The 17,334-nt window shown below is 40.1% G+C and overlaps 2 protein-coding genes across 3 annotated transcripts in view; one reads left to right on the forward strand and one right to left on the reverse strand.

The window, feature by feature from the left end:
• Positions 1 to 1,656: 1,656 nt before the first annotated feature.
• Positions 1,657 to 6,084, reverse strand: LOC124259852. The gene is made up of 2 exons (XM_046694068.1): positions 6,010 to 6,084; positions 1,657 to 2,055 (listed from the first exon to the last, which is right to left on the reverse strand). Exons 1-2 carry the CDS (start codon positions 6,082 to 6,084, stop codon positions 1,657 to 1,659), a joined length of 474 nt encoding a protein of 157 aa, XP_046550024.1.
• Positions 6,085 to 11,415: 5,331 nt separating this feature from the next.
• LOC124259887 overlaps positions 11,416 to 17,334 on the forward strand; it is a 61,941-nt gene continuing 56,022 nt past the window's right edge. For both annotated transcript variants that reach the window (XM_046694108.1, XM_046694109.1), the window contains exons 1-2: positions 11,416 to 11,519; positions 11,611 to 11,641. In XM_046694108.1, the coding sequence (XP_046550064.1) occupies positions 11,481 to 11,519; positions 11,611 to 11,641 (70 nt within the window). In that variant the 5' untranslated portion in view covers positions 11,416 to 11,480. The remainder of the gene's footprint in view (positions 11,520 to 11,610; positions 11,642 to 17,334) is intronic.

Consider the following 17,334-nt stretch of genomic DNA (forward strand, 5'->3'; position numbering starts at 1 on the left):
AACTGCATCAGTTGTTTATGTCTTGTTATAACAAATATAACAATGAGAAACATACTTTCTAAAGTTTATTCTTCCAAGCAAGGGGACCCGTGTAGATCTGGGGTAGAATAGGTATTCAGCAACCCATGCTTGCCACAAAAGGCGACTATGCTTGTCGTAAGAGGCGACTAACGGGATCGGGTGGTCAGACTCGCTGACTTGGTTGACACATGTCATCGGTTCCCAATTGCGCAGATCGATGCTCATGCTGTTGATCACTGGATTGTCTGGTCCAGACTCGATTATATACAGACCGCTGCCATATAGCTGGAATATTGCTGAGTGTGGCGTAAAACTAAACTCACTCACTCCAAGCAAGGGTAGGACAAAATCCCATCCACACAAAAATCCCACCCAGACAAAATTCCATAGGACAAAATGTCTGCACACTGCAGACAAAACCCATCATTGTGAAAAATGACATACAATATATTTTGTAATAGATATTTATATTTTCCCTCATAAATAAGCAGTATTGATCATAAGCACTAATAACATGATTCAATGTAATCTCATAACATAATGCATCATCCTGGTATATCGTCACGATATGGCTGAGATATTGCCGATGTGACGTTAAATAGTAACTCACTCATCCTGGTATATTTGGTATATGGTACATGTAATCATCCATTAAAGCATCTTTCTAGAACATCATTGTCATTGTACATCTTAATTGATGTATGACTGGATGACTGTGAGATGTAGCAAGAACCGGATTCTCCATTGTCAAAGATGTCTTCATGGACCCACGACATTCAAATGCAATTTTTCGTGAACATTCCCACCTAATACTACTCTTATTTGTAACCTTGTTAGTGTACAAACATCCATCTAATGCTACTTTAACTCGTCCCTTGAAGCTCTTCAGTTCTTCCATTTTGGAACACTGATAAATCTGTCAACATCAAAGACACATTTGTAAAATTTATCAATGCAGCCACTGGCCTCTGTTGCGAAAACATGCTAATCTACTTATCTGACTGGCTTCTGTCATGAAAACAAGGGTAGCAAGAACATACAGTAGAATACTTTTATATCAAACGTCGGATATAACGAATTGACGGCTATAGCAAACTGTTTTAAAAGTCCTGAATAAACCTTATATTATCATATAAAAAGGTGAATAGCGAACTACGGATATAACGAACTAATTTCAGTGGTCCCCTGGAGTTCGTTATAAAGGTATTTTACTGTATAAAAATGGGATTTTGTCCTATGTTGGTCATTTTGGTGTGGGATTTTGTCCTATGGGATTTTGTCTGGTTGGGATTTTGTCCATCCCCCATCCAAGCTCATTGATAATCACTGATGCAAGCAAGATTGATCAATTGAGTGATTGTTCGATTAATCACTTCAGCACTACTACATAATAATGTTATGTATTCTGGTACTTAATGTATTCTGGTATGCAATACATGAATTATTATTACAATTAACTGTGATATGAAATTCAGGCCAGTGATCATCACTTTCACAAATATAACTAATTCAGGAGAAATTGAAGCTCATAAAGGAATCATTAATAATAATAATAATAATAATAATAGGCCACTTGTATTGCGAATTACTCCATGCTTGATGCATGCTCGAAGCTCACAGTCAAATAAAAAGAGTTCAGAGCTGTTGAAAGAGATAGGTCTTGAGATGACGTCTGAAAGACATTAGATTTGGAGATCTTCTGATTGATTCTGGGAGGCTGTTCCACAGGGATGTCGCTGCATATGAGAAGGAACGCTGGCCATATCTCACAGTCTTGATGTTGGGCATGCGACACAGTAGCTTGGACTCAGAGCGTAGGGATCGAGTGGGAGAGTAGATAGGCAGGAGGTCCTGTAGGTAGCCTGGAGTGTTGCCGGACAGACACCGGTGGGCTAAGCAGAGGATCTTGAAAGTAATCCTGTGCTGCACTGGAAGCCAGTGTAGATCCTTCAGGATTGGAGTGATATGGTCTTGTTTACGGGCAAGTGACACAATCCTGGTGGCCGTATCCTGTACACACTGGAGACGATTTATCTGCACAGCAGAGGCTCAAACAAGGAGACTGTTACAGTAGTCGATCCTTGTCATGACTAGGGACAGTATGAGAATGATGGCTGATTCTTTGGTCAAATATTTCCGGATGTTGCTGATGTTCCTCAACTGAAGAAAACACATCTTGGTTATTTGACTGATGTGACTGTCCATGGAGAGGACCGAGTCCAAGATTACACCTAGGTCTTTGACACTCTCTGACACTGGTACCTGACAGTATCTCCAATAACCAAGGTAGTGAATCCGGACTCTTAACACCATGACTTTGGTACAACCACAACACACTCCATTTTTTCAGCATTCAACTTGAGCTTGTTGGTCGACATCCATTTCTGTATGTCATGACAGCAGTTTGTCATAGCTTGAGCTGCTCACCGTCCTTCAGATTGATTAGGCTTGAAGAGTAATGCCAGCTGAGTGTCATCTGCGTATAGATGCCTGTTGATCTCATGTACCTTAATGATTGAACCAAGTGCCTTGGTGTACAGTGTGAATAGAACTGGACCCAAAACCGACCCCTGTAGCACACCACTTGACAGATTCACTGGAGCTGAATAGACACCATCGATATACACTGATTGATACCGATTCGACAGATAGGATTTGAACCAGGACCCTACAGTACCATTGAGGAAGAAGTCATCCTTGAGGCGACTCAGAGTAGCATCTGGTGGTCTATGGTATCAAAGGCTGCGCTCAAATCTAACAGCACCAGGAGGCCAACATTACCACTGTCAATACCATGTCTGAGGTCGTTGAGGACTTTCATTACAGTTATATTCAACAATTGAAGCAGCTGTCAAAGTGATGTAAAAGATTAATGACACAGTCAATGACTCCAATAATTATATTAAATAGACCCATCTACATAAAAGCAGCAGATGTCCCACTAAGCGTAAATTTTATGTACCAATTAATAAATTATTTGAGAATCCCGAAAGACCATTGCCTCGACTGAACACTGTGGGGGGAAAACATGAAATAACACAGGCTTCCTTGATACCAAGTATTGTGCCCAGACAAACTGTTATGTCTAGACACAAACCCAGATAGACTCGTCCTACAGCAATGAGAATCAACTTCTTTGGGTTTTTTTGTGGGAAGAAAACAATAAATTATACAGGCCTCTTTGACACCATCTTGGTTAATGAAAGTGTTGAATTTAATGTTTTGTTTATGTCAAAAGTTTGTCTGTCCATCCATTCATCTGGCCAAACATATTTTTGTTCAACCAATAACTTGAAAATTATTGGTTAAATTGTTTTCATATTTTGGAACCCCCTTCTTTGTGTAAAGAAGAGATGCAGTGCAATTTTGATTCTGATATTTGAATTTTTTAAGAATCACAGCAATTTGGAAATTTGAACTAAGAAAATTTTGTTCAACCATTAACTTGAAAACGTTTGATATGATATTTGATTTTTTAAAAGAAATTACATCAATTTACAAATTTAAACAAGTTTGTTCAACCAATAACTTCAGAAGTTTTGGTCAAAATATTTTCAAATTTGGACAACAGGTTCTTTGTCTAAAGCACACATGCAGTGCAAAGATTGGTTCCAATTTTCTGATTTTTGAAAGCATTGCATCAACTTACATATTTTGATCTTAAACAAACCAAAAGGAACATTTGTTAAACTTGAACACATTTGAATGGATAGTTTTCACATGGAGAATCACCTTCCATATCTAGAGGATGTTTACAGGGCATTGCACTGCAAGGTTTGAAACAAATCTTGTATTTTCATCAAGAATAATCATTATTAATTGTTTTGCAGCTAAAGTTGGGAGACAGTTGGGATATTACTAAGCCTTGCTCACATTCTTTGGCTTGTTTGTTAAACAGTTGAAACCAATAAATGTATCATAGGCAACCTGCAGCATTAGAAACATTCAGCTATTGCTTCACCACACATGAAGCACAGAAATTGAATATTTTTAATTAATGCAAATATAAACTCTGTAAACAATGTGAGTTCAAATTGGAATTCACATCAGCAACATGACATGAGCAAATTATGAAGTGATATTTAAGACTGTCATAGAACGATATGATAAATCAGTGAGCAATATATCCCAAATTGACTTAAGACTAGTTGCAGAACATTACAATATGATAAGAATGTGTGTAAACATGTGTAGCAGGGCGTGGAGTCATCCCACAGATGACATCCTTACCTTGTCATCTTGCTGACGGGGTTAACCTCTTTGGTCATGTGGACAAGGCATCCGACTTCGAATTAGAAGGTCCGTGGGGATTCAGAAAGTTTATGGCCACTACACATGCATCAGAAAAGTGCAATGGTTCTGGATCTGCATATATTTGAAAACTGTGTGTTTTGTGTCATTTACACAAATTAGGTGAATAAGTATCATCTTGTACAAGTATAGAGTATCTTATCACATGAAACTTTGCAAGATACATTATTTATTGTTTATCGGTATCATTATCAGTTTTTGTTCTTATGAAGGGGCGGTGGGGTAGCCTAGTGGTTAAAGCGTCCGCTCGTCATGCCGAAAACCCGGTTCAATTCCCTACATGGCTACAATGTGTGAAGCCCATTTCAAGTGTCCCCTGCCATGATATTGCCTCAATATTGTTAAAAGTGGCATAAAACTAAACTCACTCACTCATTGTTCTTATGGAGAGATTAACAGCATCTGACAGCATTGGGAGATCTTTGTGTTGAACATGCTGGATAAAACCCCTGCTAAAGTAAACTTCATGTAGAGCTCACAAAAGTTGCATGGGTGGATTCAGAGATGAGATGGGCACCCCTCTAGTCAGACACTACCATGTCAAGGTGCCAGGCCCAATTTCTCATCATTAACTGATTGTCTTCCAAAAACATTAGAAGAGATTCTTGATAAGCATTTAGATGAGGTGAAATTAGTTTTACCGCGGCTTGAGAATTTTAGAAGGGTGAATATATAAGACAAGTATATGGATGGCAACTTCTTCTTTTTTGTATAACACTACATTTCTGAGCAGACTTCTTGCCCCTTCTTCAGGTGATTAAAGAAAGATGAAGGAAACAAACTATATATACTGGCCACATAAAGAAACTGTGCACACAGAAAATATAAATATAGGCACACAGCGTATTTATACATGAATACATTTGTGAACATAGCAAGTATTGGAGACAATCAAACGCTCATGCACGTGCCAGGCAACGTGACGTCATTGACGGTGGCGTATGGCCTTGCAATGTGTTACTGCACGTGCAGCCCGTACAGCTGCACACAACATGTGAAACTCTGAAATTGCTGTCACTGTCGAAAGCTTGATCTTTGGTCATTAAAACGTTCACAAATCCACAAAGTCACATGCACATCATGCCAAGATTAACATCTGCTCAACGTCATGAAGCCATTGGAATGGTTGCAGCAGGAATGAGCCAACAACAGGTGGCAGCACATTTCCAATGCCATCGTAACACTATATATGCATGGGTCAGGCGTTATCGAAACAGTAATGACGTCGCCGACCACCCACGTTCTGAAGCCCGGCGTAACGACGCCAAGACAGGACAGGTGGATTCGGTGACTCATCTCAGATACAGGTTCCAGACAGCAGTGACCACGCCCCAGACGATTTCCCAGGCCTCCAATGCTCATTTGGTAGCCTCTATGCATCGTCGTTACACTGCTGTGCTTCACGCACATGGTGGTCATACCCATTATTGATATAAAGGAACACGGGAACATTCAAGGGTTCCTGTAATATTTTCCAGTTTTCATCACCAACTTTGAATAGGGCTGTGGGAGGAAATCTGAGAATAAATAAAGGAACACTGCCATGAAGTGGTGTTCCCTTATTTGTTTCCCTCAGTATATTTACACATGATGCTGTAACCACACCTAAAACGGAAATGTAGGACTAAGTAGACTCGAACCAATGAGGTTTCAGTGAATAACGGAATGATATCCCACCTTGCCGAACTGGTTGCATGGAAAAGCTATAATCCGTAATCCGGGCGAACCAAATTCCTGCTGGAGTGCCTTCATGCCGTGGTACTGCCGGGTCCATTGTCAGTAGGTGGCGACGTTGACGATGAGAACGACGTCCCCGCTGTAGTGATCAAGCTTCACCATCCTCTGATGATACACATCGCGGAATTTGTGCTCGTAGATGGTGTCGTTTGACCCTGGGGCCTGCCGGCACGTGACTCGAGACACGCGGTCCGTGGGGTTCAGTTGTCCCACGGTCGGGACAGCGCCACCTAGGGTCGCCACAAGGAGAGCGACGAGCGGGTTCATCTGACGCTCCCTCGTGACCGGCAACGGGAACGTCGTTGACGGGTTAATGTATTTATACCAGGGGATCATGGGTGGACATTTGGCCCTGGCACGCGTGATTGGCAGTCGTGGAGCATGGGGTATTAATGTCGCCCGCCGCTTGTGGTATTTACGTTTTACGTTGGCGTTGATAGCGTTGACGTCAGTGCTTTCGGACAATTTAAGCGGTGCTAAACAATTCATTATTTCAAAGCATGAGGACATTGACATATATTTTAAACCTTACGACACTAGTATTCACAGACTGGTATATATCAAACGTACGTGTATCCAATGATGAGAGCGTGAATAAGTGAGGCTGTCAGTCAGATAGGTTTTTTAACCTCAACATTTTTATGCATGACAGAAATACAAAGAAAACTTTCCACGTCCTTAAATAACACCTGCCACACACGATTGTCGAATGTATTATTCTGCCTAACTCATGAACATGTGTGTATGAATCAGTATCAAATAGTGTTGATACGAGGTGTTTCCGAAACAAATGAGGTTATCCAATCCCCACGGTGGCATGGTTATAAACACAAGGCAAAGGCTAGTCAAGTAAAGTCCAAAATGTCGCATGTCGTAGATGTTTACTGCATATTTCAAATCATGCTCAGCTGTATGACAGCGGCATGTCAATAGCCGAGATCCAGTGATTGATATTATGACGACCTATTCCGTCGGGGCACGTTGACACGCCATCTCCCAGGTCATCGAGCCCAGATTCATTTAGTCGCTTCTTCCTTTTGGGGCCGAATAATAACCCGTAATTCCAACTAGTTTCACAGTTCAGGAACAAATAAAAGGGAATAAAAATGTGACAATATCTATAAGTGAGTGAGTTGGCATTACGCCGCTTTTAGCAATATTCCAATATCACGGCAGTGGACACCAGAAATGGGCATCACACATTGTACCCATGTGGGGAATCGAACCCGGGTCTGCGGCGTGACGACGAACGCTTTAACCACTGGGCTACCCTACAATATCTATAAGAAAGTGGTAGTTTCAAGTAGTGAAAACAATAACCAGAGTCCTGCATTTCTAAAGAACAAATTGTATCCACGATAGAATATAGACAATGCAACACTTGGACACATAACCTGAGCTTCGTTCTCACTTACCCTACTAGTGAGTATTCAAGCGGAGACACTAAAGGAAATGTGTTCTTTGTTAAATATCACTACGTCATTGCTGGATCAAAACCGTGTCAGCTGAAGCGACGCGAAGTAATGAGGCGTCTCTCATCACTGGGGTTGTTTGGTGGAAGCGATGACAAGCTAAATATTGATACAGACAAGCTATAACAGAGATTTTTAACTTCTATAGACATGGGTTGAAAGATGTGAAACTTCTTCATTTTCAATACCGATTTTTGCAAAGAGTTATTTATACTAAAAACGAATTAATGAAAATGAACCTGATCGACAATGATTTGTGTAGTTTTTGCAATGATGTTTCTGAGAGCATTTGTCATGTTTATTGGGAATGTTGTGAAAGCATGAAATTCTGGAATGATCTAGAACTCTGGATTAATAACTATTTACCTCGAAACATAAACATTACAAAATACTTTATTTGTTTGGTACATTGCATAATGATGCTTACTAAATCAAATCATTATCTCTGCTAAAAAACATATCAATTTATGTAATATTGAAAATCAATTCCCAAATTCATTAATTACAAAAAGGTATTAAAAGAGATATTTTCTGCAGAAAAAAATATTTCAAAGAGAAACTATAAAATCTTAAATGGAATTCACTCATCCCAATATTCAGCAACTAATTATAATTACATCTTTACGGGGGCGGTGGGGTAGCCTAGTGGTTAAAGCGTTGGCTCGTCACGCTGAAGACCCGGGTGTATGTATGTATGTATGTATGTATGTATGTATGTATGTATGTATGTATGTATGTATGTATGTATGTATGTATGTATGTATGTATGTATGTATGTATGTATGTATGTATGTATGTATGTATGTATGTATGTGTGTGTGTGTGTGTGTGTGTGTGTGTGTGTGCGTGCGTGCGTGCGTGTGCGTGAGTGGATGTTTGTTTGTTTGTTTCTTTGTTTATATGTTTGTGTTTTTGTTTGTTAAGGCGTCATTTTTTATGTGTTTCACGGAATCACCAAATTCTGAACATGGGTCGGTCGGTCGGGGAAAAAAACTTAATACAGACAAAATTATCCAAATAATAAATTAGAAGGGTCGGTCGGGCGATGAGAAACAAAAAAATTAAAATGCTGCCCTTAGTGCTTGTGTTTGTTTGTGAGTTACGTTCCACATCTGGCACAGGAGACGCTACCTTTTCGAGAACGTTTACTGTTGTTTTTTTTTATAAATGTTCATAAGCACGTGTTTATGATGTAATTGGATTTGTACAAAGGCCTCTCGATTCAGCAGGGATTGCTTATGATTGTGGAAATGTTAATAATTCACATTGTACAATCTAATAAAATGTAGTAATAAGGTAATACATATGCACTAACACTTTAACATACCATGCCAGTGTAAGGTATCGTAATACTGATACATGTAATATGTGACAGGTTACATGTGCCATTTCTATATACTACTCACACTTTGCTAAGGTCACCATACCAGTGTAAGGTATCGTAATACTGATACATGTAATATGTGACAGGTTACATGTGCCATTTCTATATACTACTCACACTTTGCTAAGGTCACCATACCAGTGTAAGGTATCGTTATACTGATACATGTAATATGTGACAGGTTACATGTGCCATTTCTATATACTACTCACACTTTGCTAAGGTCACCATACTACTCACACTTTGCAAGGTCACCATACCAGTAAGGTATCGTAATACTGATACATGTAATATGTGACAGGTTACATATGACATTTCTATACTACTCACACTTTGCTAAGGTCACCATACCAGTGTTATCGTAATACTGATACATGTTATGCTAAGGTTGCATGTGCACACTTTGCTAAGGTCACCATACCAGTGTAAGGTATCGTAATACTGATACATGTAATATGTGACAGGTTACATGTGCCATTTCTATATACTACTCATACTTTGCTAAGGATCACAAAAATTCACAACTTTACTTAAACGTAGATTTATAATTTGAAATTGTATCCATTTAAAACTGGATAAATAATAATATGGTAATCCCTCTTTAGGCAAACAATCACTTTAATCTAACCTTATGCACTTGATACATGAGTAACCATAAAAATGGTTTTCATGGCACAAATCAACCATTTTGCAAATCATGAAACGAGTCATTGACAAGTACACAACACCCGTCAATAGCAGGTATGGGATCCACAAGATGAAATGACACACTGAAACCTAGGATCCATGCTTACAATGAGCTTTGATATGTAAATCCAGTTTGACCCCACATCGTTGTTTTCTGTTGATTTGATCCTTAGCAAAGTATGAATAGTATATAATGAATTGTAATATATGGGATAACACACTGATTTATATGTGTTCGGAGTATATATGACTTGTGATGCTATAGTGGTATGTCATAATATCGTGACATACATAAGCAGTGAAATATGTCCAAATACACTGAGGTAAAGCACAAATTTCCTTTTAGGTCCTGTTTCTTACTTTTCCTTAGTCGAGCTGTAATCTAACCGAAAGATGCCATGAGATTGTGTACGTAAATACATAATCGGACAGTCCTAAATACATAAATCAGACTATCTTAGGACACGTATGTCTTGTTTGGACAATCAACCCATTATGGTTCCTGTTACTTAGGGCATGGCTGTTTGTAGGTTAAAAAGGAACCTCGCAAGCTGATCTTAGTGTCCCAGAAATACATCTTTACTCTTTGTCGTCAGAGCTTGTACAGATATTGAACAGGCAGTAAATAAATATGATAACGCATTGTTTACACCATGTCGCTAGGTCCTTGTAAATATAGGGTGCTCTTAAAACCATTCTCCAGGATGTTGTATGAGGTGACATACAACCAACATAGAAGAACCGTCTTTGTGGGATGTTTGTCTTGTAATGTTTTTTTGTTTCCAACACAATGCATTTAAGACCGCAATTGATCGTCAGTGAGGGAAGCAGGTAGTTGTTGATGTCGTAGGTGACCAAGGCAACAGCTTACTGTACAGCTTCAGCACTGGAACCGGCTATAATGTCCCTCCATCACCAGCAAGCCGCTCAGCATCACTCACAGACGATCAAAACAGCATCAATACCGATTTTCATACCTTAGCTGACACCAAGAATATTATTACAGCTCAAACATAATCCTTTAAATTGCTAGCATAGCTGGCGAATGCAGATTGGTAGCTATGTTTAGAGCGGTGGATTGTTGTTCTAGAAATCAGCTTACAAAGGTGACGTCTTGACAACCACCAGCGTCCGTGATCAAGCGCCATGGCCTGATTGCTGTATTATATCGATCGTTCTGTTCCCTTAGGGGCATTTTGTAATTTCGGCCAACAATGATGTTGGAAGGACCCAGATTAAGAGAAAATAACAGAGGAAAATAAACTCGTTAATCAATTCCGTTTGTTAGCATGGAAGGGAACACTGTTCTAATAGGCCTGGTTGTTTCCTTGTTGTAGAGCTGACAGTGTTTTGTGGTACTGAAGTTGGTCTGGTTGTGTTTGTCATGTGTGGAGTTTGACTGTTAGTGGTGTCTATCAATGGCGGTCAATACTCCACACAGCGTGACGACGTTGTTGTAGAACTGCTCCATCAGTCAGCACCGACTATCTTGATTATTGGCTATACACGTGTTTTATAAGTGGAAAATCAATTGAGAATCAATACCAGTTATTATTTCAGAAATAGATTTTAGTAACTTTATGCCAATCCCACGAGAGTAACAATTCTTGTTATATATGGCATTGCTTCCATGTCTGCAATCTACATCTTCGATCCATGACATTACTTTTTGTATAAACGAAACAAACCGCCACAACGTTAATAATTCACGCGGTGTCTTTAAGCGAGGGATTGTCTAGCGCTGCTGGTACTGCTAAGGTCACGTGGACCAATCAGATATCAGTAAACCTGTGACGTCTCCAATCCACCTGCCTGTACCCGTCGCGGTCTTGGTCTCAACCCTGCAATACTTACTTGACAATGAGCAAATGGCGGCCGGGGCAATGATACTACTTCTTGCATCTTTGGTACGTACGACTGTGATACTGACGTGTTTTTTTTAAATAAAATTACCTGTAAAGTGATGGGCAGTAATAATACGTGCATTTTTTGTTGTAGGTATTACAAGCTACACAAGTCTACTCCGCAGGTAAGTGGAACGTTCCCTAATGGTCCCACGCGACACCTAAGCGTATATGGAAAGTGTTTTGTAAATGTTGTCGAGGAAATGTGTTTTGTGGAACAATCTATCTGATAGCTACGTACTGACATGTATCTTGTCTCGGATTAATTGTTCACATACATGTAATGCAGCTTATTTAAAAGTAATTACAAAATAGTCATTCTAATTTGCCATTGCAAAATATGAAAGATCAAAATTAATGTTCCTATCTATGATTTATTACTTTGATTTGTGTACATGTAAGTAAACAGAAGTTTAAGAACAGTCCATTATTATGTATGACTATAGCAAAAATGCCATAGCCTGATAGCTTGGTATTGCTGTTAAACATTTACAATTGAAATATGTTCTAAAACCACTATTCTGCAGCAAACTATCTACATAATTTGTGTTCTGTTAAATGACGCGAAGCGTTAGACACGTCACATTGATGATAAAGGACCATAGGACAACTACACGTATATTTTCACAAATTCTTTGCGTTTTGTGTATTTGTGAATTGATATAAGTATCCCAAAGTATCCTGTTTGTAATCTCTTCAATATTGTCTTCACCTACTAAGTGTAAGAGAGTCCTTGTAAAGGTATAAGATTTGAAACATAGCATACGTATAAATTGACAATTCCTTTCATTACCAACTTAAGTTTCATTATTCCTCTTCGCCCCATTGTAACATTATTCACCTAAGTTTACAGTCATATTCTCCTTTGTCCCATAGTTTCCGTGTTCCTGTTCGCCCTAAAGTTTCACTATTTCCCTTTGGCATAACGTTTAGTTATTATTTTCCTTTGCCCTATAGTTTCACTATACCGCTTCAGCCTAAATTATCTCAATACCTCTTCGCGCCTTAGTTTCACCATTTCCACTTCGTCTATTTCACCATTGTTTCACTGTTCCACTTCGGTCTAATTATTATTTTTCGCCCTGTAGTTTTACTATTCCGATTTGCCCCGTGATTTCACTATTGTCCTTCGTCAAAGAGTTTAACTATTCCCTTCCTCCCTTAGTATCATTATTCCGCTTCGTGCCTTGGTTTCACTGATTTCGTTTATCTAACAGCTTCGCTGTTACCCTTCATTCTTCATTTTCAGTACCCATTGGTTTTACTATTCCACTTAGTACGATAGTTTCACTATTACCCTTTAGCCTAAAGTTTAACAATTTCCTCCGGCTTATTTTGTAGTTTCACTATCGCGCTGCAGCAATACCGTTTCACTATGACACTTCGCCACGTAATTTCACCATTTCCTTCGGCCAATAGTTTCATTATTAACTTACAGCCTAAAGTTTCACTGTTTCCCGTCGGTCTAATGTTTGGTTCTTCCCACTTGGCCCTACAGTAGCACTATGTATCTTTTCGGGGACGGTGGGGTAGCCTAATGGTTAAAGCATTGGCTCGAGCTCGTCACGCCGAAGACAAAAGCGGCGTAAAACCAAACACAGTCAGTCAGTCAGTGTATCTTTTCTAAAAAAATATCATCATTGCTTTCTCCGTCTGGTTCCCCTTTCTGGCCAACTGAGAGGTATTTAGAATACAAATATAATTTAGCTAATAGTATGTACTGAAACATTCAAAATTGCTAAAGCCAATTTGTTTGTGATTATCCAGTTTGTCTTAATATCATGAAACCTGGGAACTCTACCCAAATGAAGCTATAAACAAGCGCTGCGAGAATCGTTGCGTTGTAAGTCATATATGGTTGTAACTACCCGCCTGCGTTGTGCAGTTGGTGGAGTCTGCCAAGATACGGGAAGGTCGGGGTGCATTCCTAGCAAAATACGTTTTAGAAGATGACATTTGTTGTTAGAATGCCTGGCGCTCGGCATTAAAGGAATAAAGCAAGGACTTGTCGGATCTGAGTCAGTATGATATGTCTAAAGGGCGCATCCCTGTTAAAATGCGGTATCATATCTAAGCGCGCTTACACACGTCCAGACAAGTAGCCACACACACCCTTACATTGTGTGTCTCAGTTCCTAAACCACACGACTTTCCCTTCCGCCCAACCTTTTCTGCTATGCAAAATCCTTAAATAAAACAAGTATTCCTCCAACGGATACTAGTGGTTGGTGTGGTGAGATTGTCGTCCACCGGGTCAAAAAAGAGGTCGGGGGTCACCTTCGTCATTTCCAGCCAATATTACTCATGTCGAATAAAACCACCTCTCTGCCACACATGGACGTGTTCTTCTGGGCAGTCTTCTAATGAGTCCACAAATGTCTACTTGGATCGTGTTGTTCTACACATCACTGAGTGCAGCACCGCGTTTCATTGTGAGAAGTGGATGGATTTTGACGTTGATGTCAACGTGTGCCAGTGACGTCCCAGAAAGGTTCACTGGAAGATAGGCCAGGAGTGCTGGCCAAGGCATGACGTCGATGTTTTACAGTTGGAAGAATTAGATTACAAATTCGGCACGATGAGCACATGCGTTTTCATACAGAAAGATAAACTGTTTCTCAACACGACGTGAAAATGGTGAAGGGTGACCCTATAATATTGGCATGTGACATGGACAATATGGAGCGCAATTCGGCTAGTGAATATGGACCCTATACAGTTAAGGGCCAGCCCCAAAAACGATTACAGTGTTGGTCGTCAAAGTCCATAAAATATATACTCATAGGGACGTCTCCAATGTTGATTCCTTCGGTGGAGAGTGAACCTGGATTCTGCCCAACGTCGATCAAGGCAAGGTTCACAAACCATATACCACTGACGCCCCCAAGTTACATTACGTGCATTTTGAGCTAAAACGTGCACGTCGTGGACGCAAAGAGCATCTATGCAGACGATGGTGTATTTGTACACCACTTGCCGGTTTTAACAGTCCCTTATTTTAGTGGAAGTTTGCAACCGTTTTATAATGCTCTGCCTAACCTGTCTTGGACTAGGGGCGATGGGGTAACCTAATGGCTAAAGCGTTGGCTCGTCACGCCGAAGACCCGGGTTCGAATCCCCATATGGATACAATGTGTGAATCCTATTTCTGGTGTCCCCCGCCGTGATGTTGCTGGAATATTGCTAAAAGAGGCGTAAAACCAAAGTCAGTCAGTCAGTGTCTTGGACTAGAGTTATTGCCCTTGGGCGTCCAAAGCGACGGTTAAGAGTTTGTTGGTATCGGGTCAACACTCAGCTCATGTCAGATTGATAACAACCAACAAGTTTCTGACGTGTGCACAACTGCAACATGCCAATGGTACGAACATGTACAAGCGTTGCAAACATGTCATGCTCGAGATAGTTACGTCTCTCATTATTCAATGTGTTCAGTACAGTGCCTTTGAGCGTTTCTTTGCAGCAAAACAATATGCATCTGCTGACTACCGAGTCTACATGACAATGGTAAATCTGGCACACTACACTTTGTACGCGTTGTCCGAGTTCACTTGCATCATTACTGTTACAATGTTGAGTTGACCCGTGAAGATCCGGGGTAGAATAGGTCTTCAGCAACCCATGCTTGCCACAAAAGGCGACTATGCTTGTCGTAAGAGGCGACTAACGGGATCGGGTGGTCAGGCTCGCTGACTTGGTTGACACATGTCATCGGTGGTTCCCAATTGCGCAGATCGATGCTCATGTTGTTGATCACTGGATTGTCTGGTCCAGACTCGATTATTTACAGACCGCCGCCATATAGCTGGAATATTGCTGAGTGCGGCGTAAAACTAAACTCACTCACTCACTCACTACAATGTTGAGTTTGATTTCTTCCTCAATATTTCGGTCGGATTCACAACTTCTGTCTTACAATTGAGGCGATGATTCAGTGTAGATCCTTACACTTCTATCAAAAAAGCGCTCTCCTTTGTTTATGACACCAACGTTTTAATGCCACTTAAAGAATATTTATAAGAAATATAAGGTTGTCCCATTGTATAATCCCAACTAGAAAGAAGTATCTCGTAAATCTTGATAATTAAAGAGCTTTTCAAAGTAAATAAAACCTAAATAAAAATGACAATTAACGTGATAAACTGTGTGTTTCTCGAGAGTTGACGTCAACTTTTTAACCTGTAACCTTCCACTGTCGCCATGGATATGTGAACTTCTGGGTTGCATCTGGTCTTCACCAACCTCTGTTTGTTATAAGAGGCGACTAACGGGATCGGAAAGCAAGGCCCGATGCATGGTTGACGCATGTCATCGTATTACCTAGATCGATGTTCATGCTGTCAAGGGGCGGTGGGGTAGTCTAGTGGTTAAAGCGTTGGCTCGTCACGCTGAAGACCCGGGTTCGAATCCCCACATGGGTACATTGTGTGAAGCCCATTTCTGGTGTCCCCCGCCGTGATGTTGCTGGAATATTGCTAAAAGCGGCGTAAAACCAAACTCACTCACTCATGCTGTCAAGCACTGGACTGTCAAGTACAGAACCCGACTATTCACAGACTGGCATCATACAGCTGGAATATTGTAGAATGCGGCGTTAAATGACAAACAGCTTCAACCATAAAGTAAATTAGGAGAGATGAACCGCTGATTTAACGCCACAGACAATAAAACTCTTTGGGGCACGTTAACCCGCCACAGTGCTGGTACATGATTCTCAGTAGTCAACGAGGCTCGGAATATAGAAAAAAATAATACACTCGGCACCGATATTTGGTGCCGTCTTGCAGGAAGAACGGAAGAGTTTCTATTTGGGAAAAAAACATTACTGTTGTTTTTCATGATCACGAGTACACACGAAAACACATGGAAAAGTCAGAAACGAATCTAACAACTCGGAGATAGGCGATCACAGTGGAATGGTTCAGGTTGATAAGGGGTTACGATTTCCGGTGAAGTTTTCATTGGAAATATATAATTATCGTGACTTCTCTCTATTCTTCGAAGATTTATTTGTTTTCCAAGATGAATTTCATCAAAACTGCTAAAAAAGACCCATTCAACATGAACATCTCCGATTCATTCACCGCGTTCATCAAAATGTGTACACCGACACCTCTAACTTTATGTGGCATCGCCTGCTTGATTTCAACATAGCTGTTGTTGGTTGTGTTGCTCGTCGGATCCTTCTCGCCGTTGATTTATTTATGTCTTAGAAAAGCAACAAAGAATAGCTCATTTTGTGAAATTCACACTCCTTTGTTCTTTCTCGGTGACATAATACAATGGTGTGATGTCACAGGAATGATTTATTCATATCTAAAAGCTCTTTATATAAGTACAACGGGGAGAGTTCTATGGATAAACAACTTCTTTAATATAATATGAGCGACGTTTCGGTGCAAGTGATTTGCTTGATAACGGTGATAACGGTGTTAGTAGCTGCACCGAAACGTCTCTCATATTATATCAGTTAAATCAGTTAACCAGTTAAGCAGTGTTAATTAGGGATACCTCAGGGTCGTACCGGAAAACGCACAAAGGGCAAATTTATTAGAAATTCAAAATTGCTGCCAGAAAGCAAGGGGACAGACACAACAGCCATGTTTATGATCATGACACACAATATAATAGGTGCACAACGGTTTCGTTGATTTACAAAGCTGCCATTGTACCCTGTTCTTATTAACGCATGTAAAAGTTGAAAGTTGAACATGACGAGCAGAACATACAAATTAATGTGAAATCATCAAATCATTTTTGATGAATTAATCTACAATATAGACTTTGCATGCTCCTGATGTGTATCAAAATATATAGCATC

The sequence above is a fragment of the Haliotis rubra genome, unplaced genomic scaffold (assembly GCF_003918875.1).
Source record: "Haliotis rubra isolate DU_JTF1 unplaced genomic scaffold, ASM391887v1 Scf74, whole genome shotgun sequence".
In the NCBI taxonomy this organism is placed as follows: Eukaryota; Metazoa; Mollusca; class Gastropoda; order Lepetellida; family Haliotidae; genus Haliotis; species Haliotis rubra.